The sequence below is a fragment of the Gymnoscopelus braueri genome (assembly GCF_963280865.1).
Source record: "Gymnoscopelus braueri genome assembly, chromosome: 15".
Lineage (NCBI taxonomy): Eukaryota > Metazoa > Chordata > Actinopteri > Myctophiformes > Myctophidae > Gymnoscopelus > Gymnoscopelus braueri.
Window position 1 is genome coordinate 30,254,765 of NC_137620.1, and position 16,954 is coordinate 30,271,718.

General features: G+C 40.1%; 3 protein-coding genes across 3 annotated transcripts in view; 1 reads left to right on the forward strand and 2 right to left on the reverse strand.

Moving 5' to 3' along the window:
* Positions 1–947: 947 nt before the first annotated feature.
* On the forward strand, positions 948–3,846 carry LOC308101162 (N-acyl-aromatic-L-amino acid amidohydrolase (carboxylate-forming) B-like; the record flags this gene model as incomplete). Its single annotated transcript, XM_080450529.1, has 6 exons — positions 948–1,186; positions 1,704–1,899; positions 2,078–2,171; positions 2,305–2,412; positions 3,316–3,428; positions 3,520–3,846. The coding sequence occupies 6 exons, from the start codon at positions 948–950 to the stop codon at positions 3,754–3,756; spliced, it is 987 nt and encodes a 328-aa protein (XP_080306655.1). The 3' UTR covers positions 3,757–3,846.
* A 268-nt stretch (positions 3,847–4,114) lies between these two features.
* On the reverse strand, positions 4,115–9,765 carry LOC308101163 (claudin domain-containing protein 1-like). The gene is made up of 4 exons (XM_080450530.1): positions 8,451–9,765; positions 7,235–7,342; positions 6,559–6,696; positions 4,115–5,713 (listed from the first exon to the last, which is right to left on the reverse strand). Exons 1-4 carry the CDS (start codon positions 8,743–8,745, stop codon positions 5,493–5,495), a joined length of 762 nt encoding a protein of 253 aa, XP_080306656.1. The 5' UTR covers positions 8,746–9,765; the 3' UTR covers positions 4,115–5,492.
* A 5,456-nt stretch (positions 9,766–15,221) lies between these two features.
* Positions 15,222–16,954, reverse strand: part of LOC308101480 (uncharacterized protein) — a 90,202-nt gene continuing 88,469 nt past the window's right edge. The window contains exon 12 of the mRNA XM_080450896.1: positions 15,222–15,381. Within this exon, the coding sequence (XP_080307022.1) occupies positions 15,357–15,381 (25 nt within the window). The 3' untranslated portion in view covers positions 15,222–15,356. The remainder of the gene's footprint in view (positions 15,382–16,954) is intronic.

Consider the following 16,954-nt stretch of genomic DNA (forward strand, 5'->3'; position numbering starts at 1 on the left):
TGTCTGCAGAGGAAGCGATATAACATCCAGGGTAGACTGGATAAGATGGGTGATGTCCGATCAAAAAGACCCATCATTCGTTTTAACTGTTACTTATCCAGATCTGATGGAGTTTGAAGGCTGCCTGATGTTTAAAAGCTAGCTCCTGGTTACAGATTCAAGCTGCCCTCTAAGACCAGTTTCCACAATAGCACTTAAGAGGACATTTTTTATAATTCAAGTGTGAAGACTGCACTGGTCCTGCACGTTTCAGCACGTCATAAAAGTGAGGTAAGGTCTTAGAAATCAATTTGCTTTGTAATACTTTACACTGGACAGCATAGTGCTAATGTGAACAGCAATGATAAAAGCAGGTGGAGTGGTCATGTGTAACTCCCAACGGATGTTTGAATTTGTTCAGGGAAAAAGACTACAATACAGTGTTATTATGGAGAAAAATTGGTAAATGTATATAGCGCCTTTATCCAAAGCGCTTTACAATGTGCATCACATTCACACATTCATACACCGACGGTGCATGAAACCATGCAAGGCACCAACCTGCTCATCAGGAGCAATTAGGGGTTGAGTGTCTTGCTCAAGGGCACTTCGGCACTAACTCTGGGGAGCCTCGGATTGAACTGGGACCTTCCTTTCCCAAGCGGCTGCTCTACACTGCTGCAACACAAAGAACATGTTGATTTAAAAAAAGAAAAGCATGTTCTTACTTAAAGTATGACTGTAAATGTGTAAAGGATAAAGTGTTGTCCAAGAAATTCTCTGCAGTACTCGGCAGCATGTTGCCTCTGGTCTGTGGACGTTGATCTGGTAAAATAGTAGAAAGCACTCAAATGTCAGCATCTAGTACTCCAAATATTAAGCGGAAAGGATGAATTCAAGCTCTACTGTGGGAACATTCGTCTTTAAGCTGTGACATTTCACTGTATTACTTTCTCCTCCACAGCCAGATGGAAGAAGAGGTGATGCATTTGCCACCAGTGTCCAGAGTGGCTGTATGTGGTGGTACCCATGGGAACGAGCTGTCAGGAGTGTACCTGGTGAGAGAGTGTCTGAAGACCGCAAAGAAGGCGGAGGACGATGGCCTTGTCTCAGTACTAACAGTGATGTCCAACCCTCGGGCTGTCCAGCAAGGTCGCAGATACACAGAGACTGACTTGAACCGCTGCTTTACACAGGCCACCCTCAAGTAAGTATAACTGGGCATGGTGATAGTATAGACCAGATCAGAATTCTGGGTAGAAAGTCTATGGACGTTTGCGCAATATAAAATAAAGTGTCCAGAACATTAGCTATGTCTAGTTTGTCAACATGTGAATCTATAGAACGAAATAATAGTTTTTCTAAATCGTCAATAACAATATCATAAGTGTCCTGTTCTTCCAGATATAAGGTTAATGACTAATATTGCTCCAAAGCGATGCTGTGGGCGTTATCTACCCGAAAATTCATTTTGGCTGTGGTGATGTCATGATGATTCGGCCTATAGCGATTATAATTCACCATATTTCAAATAAGTGAGCATATTCACACAGTGTCCATTTTGCTTTTACAATTAACGATATTCACACGGCATCCATTTTTCTTTTATGTCATACTTATGTTTCATGATGTAAGAGCAAAATGGCTGCCACGTGAATATGGTCAATAGGACGTCTGTGCACAAAGCTCCATCGTAACAAATTGTTGTTTGCTATCTTTCCCAGTGGGCCTGTATCTGACAGAACCCCTTATGAGATCATCAGGTCACAGGAGCTCAACTCTCTGCTGGGTCCCAAAGGCACTCCTCGGGCAGTGGATCTAGTATGCGATCTCCACAACACCACCGCCAACATGGGCCTCTGCCTCATTGCTTACTCTGACTGTGACTGGATCTGCCTGCACATATTCAGATACCTACAGGCATGCATGAACAATTTCCTATACAGGGGAGCGAAATATTTCAACCAAGTTCTTTTGAAACTTGAGGCCGCAACATACTCATCCACATAACAGTGTTTGAATGGTACTAGAACAAGTGCTGCTTAATCACAATGGCTAGTGGTTACTACTAATGATAGCACTGACATGTTGTTTTCAGAGACAGATGTCAGACACTCCAGTGCGGTATGTCCACTTTGATCTCCCCTCAAAAGAAGCGTATTCCCTTGATTCAGTAGGAAAACATGGCTTTGGTGAGTTTTACTGTCAAGATGCTCGCTCATTGCTAAAGCATAACATGCTTGTCCCAACATCTTCTCTGTAGAATAATGTGAACGCTACAACAGCTACTGTATGTGTTTTGTGTCAAATCTATGTCCTCTGCAGCGATAGAGGTCGGCCCCCAGCCTCATGGCGTGATGAGGTCAAACATCTACACGACCATGAAACTTGCCGTCCAGCATATACTGGATTGTGTCCGTCTCTTCAACTCAGGTACTAGGATCATATACCACCTTCATCCCCCAACACCCACAAGCACTCATATAGACTTACTGTACATACATGCATGCACATTCCCACCCAGTGCCTTTTCCCCAAACCTGGGCGGGATTTTCACATTAAACACACAACGAAATGTTAATAGCTCTTAGCATAAAACCTACTGTAATTCTGCAATTCATTTTTTTTATCTGTCAACTTTTTGGCCAGTTTGTATTTTGCCAGTGTATTGGAAAATTCTGTAAAATAATTTGAGGTAACTTCTACGTGTGAAAGATGACGTACAAATACTATTGTATATATACTTATTATTAAGGTCCTTTAAATTAATGTGATTAATTTGCATTAATTTAAACTGCAGAGTGTGAATACAATACAAGGCTATAAAACAACATGACTATTTTTCAAAACGAGGTCAAAGTATCTGCCTGTATGAAGGTGGCATCACCAAGTTAATAGCTTGACGTGAAATATTCACAACACATTTTCAGATGTTTATTCGTAAGATTATTATTAAAAAATAATAATGATGATAATAGTGATTATTATTGCCATTCAACTCATTCACTGCCACTGACGTAAAAAACGTAATTTGTCCCGTTTACCAATCCTGCCACTGACGTAAAAAACGTAATTTTAATTTTTTCAAAAAAAATATATATTTTTTTATTTTTTTATTTTTTTTATTTTTAATCTCTGGCAGTGGGCAAACGCGGCCAGCAATAATTGTGGCAGTGAATGAGTTGTTAAGAGAAATCACCCTTCGATACAAATCCTTGCAACTCAATATTGTAAACCCTCCCAAGCCTGAATAGGCTAGTGTGGCTTTTGGACCTTTCCTCAGTTAATGTTGCTGGGTTGGAAACTCCTAAATTTGCACTTTTTACCTCTTTTGAGGTGCTGTCTTTGAGGGGGCTTTGGTAGAGGTGTATACCATGGTTAAGAACATTGACTACCCAAGAGATTGTGAGACTCTCAACATCACAGCAGCCATTCATCCTCAACTCCAGGTAGAAAATTCATGTTTTTGTTCAATATATGGCTTTAAAATGTACCAGGGAGATCCTAAAATCTAAGAAAATGTACTGTATCTTCTCACAGGACCAAGACTTCTACCTCCTCCATCCCAGTGACCCTATGTTCCAGACTTTCTCAGGAAAGACACTGAGGTATAAAGGGAAAGAGCCTCTCTATCCATTCTTCATTAACGAATGTGCTTACTACGAAAAGGGAATCGCTCTCTCCTTGGCTCGAAGGAGGTGTGTGAAGATACCAGCCATCCAGATGCAGAAGGGGATAGAGCTTCAAGACAATGGAAGCACCAGCGTGTCAGAGTAGTCCAGATTATTCAAGACATATTTGAAACAGTAAAAGAGTATCATGGGAACAACTACAGTTCCCATGGGCAGTGGATTTGATGTCCATTTAGGCAGAAAGTCAGAGGTAAAGTTGTAAAGTCAGAGGTAAAGTTGTATAAATAAAAACAATCTTTATTTGAAATGGTAACAGCAGTTGCTTGGAACACACACACACACGCACGCACGCACGCACGCACGCACGCACGCACGCACGCACGCACGCACGCACGCACGCACGCACGCACGCACGCACGCACGCACGCACACACACACACACACACACACACACACACACACACACACACACACACACACACACACACACACACACACACACACACACACACACACACACACACACACACACACACACACACACACACACACACACACACACAGGGAATACATAACACATTCACTGCAGATTCACAAACGCACATTTGTACAGTAATGTTTGCCATATATTTAACGCTACAGTAAAGCCCAAAATAGAACCAATTTTCACATATTAAAACAAGGGCAACCGAGAGGTGTGCAATGCATAGTTTACCTCAGTGCATGCCAGTAATTCAGGATATTTTGTTTTTGCAAGTCATTTCAGAATTCCTGTAACGCCACTGACATAAAAATTAATTACCAGCTGCAACACTCGATATGTTTAAATATTAAGTGCAAAAGGAGAAGAGTATAATGTCTTAGTATGGCCTTTGCAAATACATTCATAATGCTTAATAAAATAAATCAACCAATTAAATGCTGTTGGTTGTCAAATCTATTAATATATTTTGAGCCTTTCTCGTGAATGGTCAGAAATAATAGAAAATGACCCATGGAATAATGTACAAAAATGCTTAAATGTATGGCAAATTAGTTAACAAAACTTATACCACAAAAGGAAATTGACACAAATTTACAACAGCATATAAGATCATGGAAACATAACATGAAAGGATACATAGCTATCACCTTGTTAAATAGGTGCCTTAATGACTGGTCTACAAAGGCCTACAAATTCAGCAAAAATATTCTTGAATTCAGAAAACAAAACATACAATTATTCATATTTAATTAATTGAAACTATGAACAACTATTTTGAGCAAAAAACAACAAAAAACTATAAATAAATAATACAACGTTTATGTGTGGGTGCATCTCTCATAATGACACAATGTGGTGTACAATAAAAGGCAGGAAGCTGCCTTTTCTTTTACTGTGTTGACATACTACAGTACACCCCAAAATACAAAATATTTTTACCTGATCATTTCCTACAACAGTTGAAGTAAAAGACTGCTGTGCAGAGAAATGTACAAGGTGTTAAAACAAATGGTATAATACTATATAGAATAAGATATTTCAGTCTGTGAAAACCCTAAATGTTAAAGCCAAATCTCTATCACACTTGGGCCCCCACACAAATGGAAATATTTTTTTCCCAATGCGATGGATAGGGGTCAGTAAAAGTTATTAGTACAAGTTTTAACCACTACCTTCTTTCTGCACACTGCAAAATTCTGACCTGAGCGTTAATTGAACTCTTAAATGTGTAAAAACTGTCCCGGAAGGTTCCATTTCGACACTTAAGATGTGGACTGGGTGTGAGTTGGGTCCAGATTAAACAGGTTTTATTGTGGGAGATGATTCTTTTTAAAAGAGCAATTTAGAGCAAAGAGCAACTTCAACAACGTCTACGGATCAGTTGGCTAAGGAGGAGTCTAAGCCACCCGGTATGCAGTCATGCGGTAGTAGTTCTGACTGTGGCTGCGCGCCGCCCACGCCAGCAGCGCGGCAGCCATCATGTGGAGCGGAGAGGACATCAGGGCCAAGTAGAGGGACCAGCCCAGAGAGCCATCTACTTTGTCCGGTAGCACAGACACCCTGTGGAGCAGGTCCATCCCTGCCAGGTAGCAGCACACACTGGCAAGAGTGCATAACCCTGCAAGAGAAGAGAGACAATCCCTCTAGACTGCTTTTCTTGAATGTAGTTTAGGAGTTCATGAGTTTCACTTGTGCTAGGCCTGGGCGATATTGGACAAAATCTAATATCACAATAAGTTCGACCAAATATTTCAATATCAACACAGTGACAATAGCATTGTATTTGTGACGATAATATCAATTTTATTTTTAGTTTTTTCAGAAGAAGAAGACACCTGCTGTATGACTGTCATTTCAGAGATCTATGAAGACAGCGTGCAAGTATCTTCATCTTACCTGTTGCGTCTTCTCCACCAACGCACCTGTCGCTGGACTTTTATCAGGTGTGCAAAAGACCTTTTTTTATTTTTCAAAACATTTAGAAAATAGCGAAAATAGCAGCAAGCCCACAACGCATCAGATGCATTGTGAGCCTGGGGATCGGCTATTTTCGAAAATGTTTGAAACCAGGAAAAGTACACTTATATTATGAGATCCAAAATCGCAGACGATATCTAGTCTATATCATGATATCGAATCGATTTAACATCGATATATTGCCACACCGTAAATTGCACTTACATTCACCCCTTCAATTAAATAGTTATATAATCCTATGTTATTACTACACAACAATTACATGCTCAATGTTCAGATTCCGTTTTGAGCAGATTTTTGTTTACAAAAACCCAAATAACTTGTCAACAATAATACGCTAAATTTATACTTTGCCACATGACAAAGATGACGTATTCTCAACAGAAAAAAAGTGTCTACGCAGCAGGTATATTTTTGTCCAGTGACATGGCAGTGGGCCAAACTATACATTTGCCTTTAGTGTGAGTGTGGTTGATCAAGTCTTACCAGCCAGCAGATGGAGCACACCTATGCCCAGTGTGGGGGACAGGCTTCGACAGACACAGGCACAGAAGCCAATGAGCCCTGCCAATACCACAAGGCCCAAAGACACCAGTGGGAGCAGGAACTGGCACCTCCACAGATCTATGCGTGCACATATATTATGCACAGAGACAGACACATACACATACAAGAGGCCTGTCAGTGGGCAGCCTGAAGTGTTTCCACGACCACACTCATGTCACAGATGGAAGCGCCCATAGGGCACTGCCATTGTGAGTAGTCAATATGGTAACCGGAAGGCTCGCCCCAAAACACTCTTGCCCCCATTTTGTTTGCGGACTGCTCGCCCCGAGCGGTTCTTGTATTTGTTTTACTGATAATAAGGTCGGGAATAAGTTTAGGGTTAGGCATAGTTTTACTGGGGTTACGTTTAGGAATACCTGGTGGCGACCGTTCTGAGGTCACCGGATTAGACCTGGGGCGAGCGTGTTTTGGGGCGAGCGTTCTTGTATTCGTCAATATCACATGGTGGACATACATGATTAATGCACTGCATACTGTAGTTTAGACCAGATACTGCAATAGATGTAGCCATGCCTTCTACCACATTACAATGGTCTGGATATCATTTATGAAAGGTCATGTACAACCATAGCATGTTATGTTTTGTTTTACTTACAGGTACGCAACATGTCTTCTCCACTGTTGTGATTCCCTGGTTCTTTGTACTTGTGAGTGAACTGCTGAGATAAAGTGAAGCTCCTACAGTCCATCACCATCTTGGTACCTGAAACAAGAGGTATATCACTTGACCCTGTACATAATAAAACAGAATCTCAGAGTGTGGTTGAGACCCTCAGGGTTCAGTGGGGGGGAGGGAGTCCCTTATACACATCTGTAACTATGAGAGTGTCTACAAAAGGAAACAAACGAAATGGACCCTTACAAGTCTGTAACTCTGAGAGTGTACAAATGAAAACAAATGTTTCCACTTGGTTCCATTTGTACACTCTCAGAGTTATATAGTATTATGGGAAATGTTAAAGTTTGAGAGCCACTCTGCCCTACAATGCCAAAGTGCTAGCTGTAGTATACAACCCTCGTAGACGTATTTATGATTCTGACGTCTTCAATCTACGAGAGTTGTAGGTGTAGGTGTTTTAATGCCGTCTGTGGCCGAACGCCATTTTTCACCCTCGTTTACTTCCCGTTTACATTTAGTGTAATTCCGGGTTCCACCGGATGCGCCCCGTCACTACCCGTCACTACCGCCCATTGGGAACTTCCGACAGAATCGGCCACAGACGGCATTAAAACACTTCTTTATTGAAAGATATGGATTATTACATTAAACTACTACCCCGTAGAGCCAGTTAACATTTGGGGCTTGGGGTTAAGCACCTTTATTTTCACATTTGTACATGTTTGGAGTGTTTACGGGGCATAGTGCAGAAAGTCCAGGTCTCCATGGGGCGTGAACCCTACAACTCTCGTAGATTGAAGACGTCAGAATCATAAATACGTCTACGAGGGTTGTATACTACAGCTACCAAAGTGCAGTAACTACGTTTTTTGGATACACGGACTTTATTTGTGTATCCCAAAGGTCAAATTAGCCTTCGTGATTTTGGGGGATAAATTACCTCAAGAACAGATATACAATCAATCAGTGTAATATCACTTATATGCCGATATTTCATTTGACTGACCAGTTGAAACACTTTTACACCCATTCATCAGTTTATTTATTTTTTCGTAGTTACTGCACTTTGGCTTTGTAGGCCTACTGGAATAAAGCACATAGACTCAACCGTCAGGTAATTCATCATCAGGTGTTTATGTATAGGCTATATTTTGACGCAGCTTACGAAGGCAGGCTAATATGATCATCATACCTGGCTCTTTGTACCAGCTGACGGCCGGAACCAGCACACATCGCCACCAGAGGCCCGTGGTCCCGTTGAGGCGAAAGAGGGTGTCGCTGCATGTTTTCTCATCCAACTCCCCGACGTCCTCCATGAACTCGTCATGCAAGGAGCGCAGCTCCGACACGTTGGCGTCGCCGCGCACCGTGGGGCTGGAGTACTGGTACCAATGCTGCGTCCCCACCGCCACGGACAGATACACCGTGGCGATGATGCTCAGGACACCGCCGATGACCAACGCGGTGGCGTAGCGGTTGTCAACCATTGTTTATTTTGTTTTAGTTTTTTTTACCGATCCCGAAGACACGTAAAGGGGATTAAGAGTTGTATGCCAGTGGCTGGTGTGTCTGCTAGCTCTGGTCCATAGCGTTTAGAAGGAGTTCTCCTTAACGCTATGTTGCTTTCGAGACGTTGTCCGCACACCCACGGCAGCGCAGGCTGCGCAGCCACTCGTCTGTAATAAAAATAAAAAGTACACTTTCGCTACTCACCAAAACAAAGACGGATTTAGGACGTTGAAAGCCTACTTTCCTTGGTGGGAACACTCGGAGCCCCCTACCTCACGTCTAAAATACAATTTTTGGCCAGAAAATAAAATATTTCTTATTACTACTTACTCCACTGCGCCCCCTACAGATATTGTCAATAGAAAAGCTCCATTGACCAGATTTGTGTTAAGGAGAACTCCTTAACGTATAAGGAGGACCAGAGCGTTTGCACAATTGCGATGCACTGGTCTTGATCTGGTCACAGCGGCAGTTCGCGGTGGATCTCTCTCCCAGTACGCAAGCCATTCCCGGCCGGGGATTCTAAAGTAGCCCATACAGTGGGCAGATGCTCGTAAACGCCATCTGTTCTCTTGTCCCACTTCTGTCCGCGACCACTGATGCAGATGGTGGGTGGTCTCTCTGGTCCGACGCGGTGACAGAGATTATAGTTCAGTCAGATATCGCGCACTGTCATTAACACAGCATAATGAATGCCTGCAACTGACTACCCTACCAAATGTCGATCTCGATATAGGCTACCAATATTCTCAAAACAGCAGTTTACTTCTACGGTGCTGCTGTGCTGCATTAATAGCCTACCCCCGGCGTTGCTTGGGACAATTTCGCGAACTGTAAACACACGCTACTAATCCATCAGTGTTGCCAGGTTTTGAGAGAGAAATAAGCAACCAGGTCTAGGAAAACAAGTCCAAAATAAGCCCACATGAGCACTTTATCTAGCCGATCTGCTATTTATACTCTTTAATTAAAATGTGGAATCTTTTATCAAATCTGGTACCTGGCACAAAACATTTTCATGAAAATATTTGAGAACTAAGTGGTTTAAATAATAATAATAAAATAAATTGGAAGCAAGCCTAAATAAGCAACTACACTTTAGAAATCAGCGGCTTGTAAAAAATGGTAGTTGCGGGTTGCGGTTTTGATGGCTTGATTCAAGCCCACAAAACTGCAACCCGCAACTACCAATTTGTACAAGCAATTTAACAGAAAAAGAAGCCCAAAGTCGCTTATAATAATTGGACATGGCAACACTACTAATCCATCATGCGTTTTCCTTTTCCGGCTGTGTAGGCTGTCTGCATCATATGGGACAGGGATGCTTACAACCATAGAGTTATAGCTTACATTAAGTACAACTAGGCTACAGTTGTGGTGATGGCCACTGGGAATTAATCTGTGTAGGCAGACTGCTATACATTCTTATATGCACAATATTAATTATCTGGGTAATAATAATGATAATAATAATAATAATAATAATAATGCTGAATATTGAGAAATGTTGGCCTAATAATTATTCTGTAAATGATTTAAAATGTTTTAAGTAGTAGCAGCACTTTTTATTCACTGTGGAAAATACGACCAGACTAGATCTATCTATCTATCTATCTATCTATCTATCTATCTATCTATCTATCTATCTATCTATCTATCTATCTATCTATCTATCTATCTATCTATCTATCTATCTATCTATCTATCTATCTATCTATCTATCTATCTGTGCTGCCTATTTGTCTGTCTGGCTTTATTTATGTTTTGTTTTTTTCCTGATGTAGGTCTATTTTGCTTATATAATGAAGTCAAAAGTAGAGGCAAGGCATTAAGGCAATACCAGGTGTTCTGATATAATTTAAGCATTTTATTGAACATTGACATATTTTATTTAATACATTCACATTTTGCTGTAGCCTATGCCTATGTGAGTTTTTAATGATTCTGTTCATCTGAAGTGGACATTCTGTGCATGATCAGCAATATCTGTGCCATGTTAGTGCAACTAGACAAACTGAGACATTGTTTTCCAACAGTGCCTATGCTGGAAATTGACTGGCAGAGGCAGATTAAAACCCGGGGTTCGATTAATAAAACAACAACAACCCAAAAAAAAGGGGGGGGGGGGTCAGCCCTATATAGGCTACTTCTTTGTATGACAAATAGCAAATATAATGTGACGCATTGTGAGCTTGTAGATCGGTTATTTTCACTATTTTTAAAATAAAAATTCTGTTGAGGCTGAAGAAGGCCGGTCGGCCAAAAAAAATATTATTAAAGGTATATTGGATAATAATAATAATAATAATAAACTTTATTTATATATAGCACCTTTCATGACATAAATGCAGCTCAAAGTGCTTTACCGAGCAAAAATCTAACACATCTGCCTACATTCTACAGTCTACATTTCCCAAAAGGAAATGCATGTTTTTAATTCAGTCTGACAGAAGCAGGGATAAAACGTAACCCCACTGGCAATATAAATGAATGACCAGAGGGGGGATATCAAAAGCAGAGGCATGGATTCCCCCCATGCCCTCCAGCTAATCGAACCCTGGAAAACCTCATAATTCTAGTATATGAACAACAAACTTATATATATGATTGTCTCAGTCTAGTGACAATTTGAATTTCATTTTTCTCTTTCTACACATGTTAATACCTTAAACATTTCTTATGCTAACAAACCACATTTCTATGTACACACCTCAACGTACACATTTTTGCCACGGATACACAAATGTATTCCGTGCATCATAAAGATGCATCTCTAAGAAAAACTGTACTCAATTATCTCACTGAATACACTCAAGTCTGATAAATACAGTGCATTATAAATATGTAAACTATAGAATTAACTAAATCATTCAGACCATTGCTTTGCTTTAATATAGTCCATCATTATCCTGGCCTGCACTGTCTGCAACATACTGTAGTACTGCATTATGTTTTTTTCTCATACAAATATACATGGGAATAATAACAAGGGAAGTAGAAAACTGTGAGAGGAGTAAAATCCAAATAAGCTGCTCTTTGGTATATAGGGTGATACAGTTTACCATGGCACTCTTGGATAAAATAAAAAGCCTTTGTTTTGCACAAGAGAAGATAACTGTAATCAAAGAAACCCATTTTTAGAAACAGTGTAGTTGTGATCAATCTATCTACTAAAAACATCTATAATTGCAGTATGGTACCCCTGTCACCCAACTGTCGACTTAATTTAAATTTGGTATGTATTTTGTGACTGTAAAACATATATTTACATCAATAAGCTTTGTATAAATTGCAGTAAAATTGCAACTGTAATCTTTATGACTATGGTTTAAGGAAGACAAAAAATATGTTATTTGAATTGTTTGTTAAACTTCAAGCGAGTTTAGTATGTGAATATGCCAAAAGATAAATAGTGGATTGTGAATTGTGGGGAATGTCACTGGTAAGAAAGGCAAAGTCAGCAGTGTGGATTCATTTAAAGAATTATCATTCTCATCAATAGGCTACATTTGACCATTACATAACATTTAAAAAAAAAGAGATTCTGGTAATGATTTCAAAGTCCTCTAAAACGTGAGAGCATTATCATCTGTCATCTCCAGAGACATTTAAGTCCCTTCTTATACCATGGATGGTCACCATTGTCCTTTATCATCTTGGATGTACTTCAGGAGTGACAATATTGCTGGCTTGAAAACAGCCATGCCAACACCATCAGAGACAATGCAGTGAAGATGCTCGTGTTGTGGCGTGCCCCACTCGAACAACACACTGTGAATCAAGAAAACACAAAGCATGCTATACATCAAAACAAAAAATATGTTATAATATTTGTCTGTCTTGAATTGATCAGGTACTTGCTTACGTATTCCATTAACAGTGATGGAGGTGGTGTCGATGTGGAAGGCTGTGACTTGACCTGCTGCTTTGACCAAAACATCTACAATCTGAGCATCACTAGGAGTGAATGAGGAACTGAATGATAGGTCGATATCATTGATGATTGATCCATTGCTGGAAACAAAATCACAAAAATATTTTACACAAATACACTTGACTAGATTTGACTAAACAACAATATTGTAAACAACAATATTATAACAACATGATTGGTGGGCCATTGTTTCCTTAAAGCTGCAATTCGTAGATTTTATGTCCTACCCGGGATTTGAACACCAGTCTTCTCCACGAGAGACTAATTTCTACCACTCCGAGATGGAATCCCTGCTTGACCTCTGATGAGCTTGAGACAGTACTACTTGTCAATTAGTAGGTGTCCTACCAAACACCAGGGTCTACTGTAGTGTTGTGAGACCACCTGCTCTAACCACTGCAGATGTACTAATTATGGAGATAGCGTTATGAGCTTGAGGCTGTACTATTTGTCAACCAATGGGTTTCCTACCTGACACCAGGTTCTAAATGTCTCACTGGAGAAATTAGCTAGTTATATTGTACTCATAATCTACCTTTACGGATTGATTAAACTAATTTGATTCATTAAAATAAGTTCAGGATTGCAGTTTTCATTGAAAAGCAAGTTAAGTTTAGTATCGGCATATTACCTGAATGCAAACACTGTCAATGATCTGAATGTGCCGATTTCTGCTCTGTAGAAGGTTTCAAGCTGTAGAAATAAAAACAAGGAATCTTTCAGTGAATAACTTTACATTCTTGAGATAAAAAGTAAAAATGATCCTGTAATGAAGATATCAGGCCCTTTCACCTTCAACCTGTTACACATTGCTTTCTTTAATATTGAATGTATTTTATTTTTGTTTTTGTCGCATTCCTAAGCCAATAATTTGATGACCGGCCGAAAGATGCTAATGTATCCAGTAGGAAACTCATAAGAGACTTCTTGAGTCTCCTACCGGAAACGCAGCCGGTCATCAAATTATTGGTTTAGGAATGCGACAAAAACAAAAAAATCTCTGTGAATTCAAGGCTTCATGGGATGTGAAAATATGTAATTTTTTGGGTGAACTACTCCTTTAATTTTCATTACCACTATTTTTTTTCTCAGTTGTTACGTACATTTTCCTTTAACATTTTGGATCGATCCTGAAAAGTAGAAGATGATGGATTCAGCAGGTCAGCTGTAAACGTGTCTGTTTCTCCTGCAGATCTGAATCTCAGACGCTTAGTGGTGAGTGCTTCAGCAACTTCTGCAAAAACAAGTTTTTAACCACATTAACCCCGGGCATCCCTAATTTGTGCAAACTTTTCAAAACATTACACCGTTTTCAATCTTTTAAAATAATGTTAAAAAGTTGTAGGCATTAGCGAAAATAGCCGCTCTTCAAGCTCACAGATGCAATGCGTTGTGAGCTTGTAGATCGGTTGTAGATTTTCACAATTTATCATGACGATGTTCAAGACAGGGTTTAAATTGTTAAGATGTTCTGATTAACTGAGAGTAAAGAAGAGGGAGGTTTGAAAATGTCAAGTATCTTAAGGTTATTTTCTATTTTAAATACGTTTTTTTCACTGGAATTGTTATTAAATTCGCTATGTTAGGCAATAGCTCTTAGAAGAACACATGATGTTGCATTCGTGGCACACCCATCTGACCACATAACTAAAGCTGTGTTAAGTGGTCAGATGGGTGGGACAGCGTGCATTTTCAAGCCATTTAAAAAAAAGGAACGGTAATGACTTACAAGGTTTCCACCCGACAGCAACGATATGACATTTCAGCTATTGAATTACATTTTAATGATATATATATATATATAAAACATACCTGCGACCGTAGCAGGTGCAGCAGAAACGGTGCCAGGGATGACTTTCAGGGAGGTGCTGCTAATTGCATCATTCATCGCTGTTGTTACTGCGCTTGTAGAAGGAACTGAGTCTTTTGGGAACACCAGTCTCATTTGAGTAACAACTGATCCTGACCTGTAATGTGTGAGAAAGACAATGTGACTTTTAAATTGCAAATCATTGCCAAACTCATAATGTAAAGTAAGCAATTGATCAAAATTCAGTCTTACGTGAATCTGTCGACTATAGAGCGTTTGAAAGATGTAATGCCACTGCTGCTGTAAATCGTGTTTACCTGAAAGAGAAGAATGAAAATTGGTTTAGCTCAATTGCTGATGGAAATATTGTGTCCTAACTAGAAAGTGCTAACCTGCGCTGCAATGCAGTGAAGTTAAAGAAAGTTTAATCCCCACCCCTTTCTCTTTTTTTCCTTATTCCTTTTTCATGTTGAACTGATTTTCTTTTTATTTAAAACCAAACATGAGCTTTCAAACTCAAACAGAATAAATATCCATCCACTGAAAAAATTGCATTAATTCCATGATTTACTTTATTCATATCTGACTTAAAGGAAATGAATAAATATTAAAAGCTACATTCCTGCCTGCATTGCATATTGATAACAAGTTAGAATTTAGAATGTTCTTGCTTAAGTACAACAAAGCACATCATTTGTCTTACCTCTGAGACCACTGTGGCAGCCAAAATCTTAAATGCTGTAGTAGAAGGGTTGGAGAGATCAGAGTTGAAGGTTTGGTCGAGACTAAACTTAAGAGTTACGGTGTTCTCATCAGCAGTAAGAGGATCTGTCGAGGCAGTGGCACTACTGCCAGTGGTAGTTGTTGGACCTGCAGTTGTTGTTGGACCAGTTGTTGTTGGACCTGCAGTTGTTGTTGGACCAGTTGTTGTTGGACCTGCAGTTGTTGTTGGACCTGCAGTTGTTGTTGGACCTTTAGTTGTTGTCGGACCTGCAGTTGTTGTTGGATCTGCAGCTGTTGTTGGACCAGTTGTTGTTGGACCAGTTGTCGTTGGACCTCCAGTTGTTGGACCAGTTGTTGTTGGACCTGCAGTTGTTGTTGGACCAGTTGTTGTTGGACCAGTTGTTGTTGTACTTCCAGTTGTTGTTGGACCTGAAGTTGTTGTTGGACCAGTTGTTGTTGGACCTGCAGTTGTTATTGGACCTCCAGTTGTTGTTGGACCTCCAGTTGTTGTTGGACCTGCAGTTGTTGTTGGACCAGTTGTTGTTGGACCTCCAGTTGTTGTTGGACCTTCAGTTGTTGTTGGACCTGCAGTTGTTGTTGGATCTGCAGTTGTTGTTGGATCTGCAGTTGTTGTTGGACCAGTTGTTGTTGTACCTCCAGTTGTTGTTGGACCTGCAGTTGTTGTTGGACCTGCAGTTGTTGTTGGACCAGTTGTTGTTGGACCTGCAGTTGTTGTTGGACCAGTTGTTGTTGGACCTGCAGTTGTTGGACCTGCAGTTGTTGTTGGACCAGTTGTTGTTGGACCTCCAGTTGTTGTTTGACCTCCAGTTGTTGTTGGACCTCCAGTTGCTGTTGGACCTGCAGTTGTTGTTGTTGTTGTTGGGTCTCCTGTGAAAATACATTTTTAAGAAATGTAATTTAATTGAAAGTAAGGAAGAGCAAGTTTTAACAATGTCAAGCATCTAGTTATTATATTGTCATTATTTTGTGGCAAGGAAAATAGATCAAACTAAACCAATTTTGAAATGCATAGCTGATAAATATGGATTTTATACTTTGTCATTGTATGTCTGAAGAGTTATTATAGAATTGTCTCGTCATTGTTAGATGAAAATGTATTTTAGCGTATGAAATTTGTACACTGTCACATATAACCAAATTGTCTTATGGGCTAACATAATAAACAAACTGGAGATGGTCAATGTGACTCAGAGATAAAATATGCCAGAAGATACTGTTCGACGCCTCGGTATCTGCTGTATGAGCTGGTGGCCTACTCAGCTGGAGATGTCCTTGGTCACCTCCTGCTTCCAACTGTACTCCTGTGTTCCATAAGTACCCACAAATGTGTGATGATATAATGTTATCTGCAGCTGACGCAGGCCTCCGGCCCGAAAGACTGCATGAGCTGCACACTTCCGTCAGTTTGACCAATGATGTGTCGAATTTTACCAATGACGTATGTAATGTGGGACAGTGGGAAGCTTCCAGAGGTCTGTATAATTGTCCCTGTTGCTCCTGTGGAGCGCAGAGAAAGCTCTCCGAAATTTCTATTGGAATAAACCATCTTTAACCTGAATCTCGGTCAGCGGGTTTGCTCAATACCATATTTCGCTGTGCGGTTCTTATATATTATTTAAAATGTGATCTTTACTTATGATATATTTTAAATCTATCAATAGCCTGTGTAAATAAGCTTTCGCACTCCTAGATTAATTGC

Bases quoted from the DNA above. Each gene is read 5' to 3' on its own strand.
- LOC308101163 (XM_080450530.1), bottom strand. From the start codon at position 8,745: ATGGTTGACAACCGCTACGCCACCGCGTTGGTCATCGGCGGTGTCCTG. The intron at 7,343-8,450 runs GTATGATGATCA...CTCTTGTTTCAG, and splicing joins CAGCTGGTACAAAGAGCCAG to GTACCAAGATGGTGATGGAC. The intron at 6,697-7,234 runs GTAAGTAAAACA...GTGCACGCATAG, and splicing joins AGAAGACATGTTGCGTACCT to ATCTGTGGAGGTGCCAGTTC.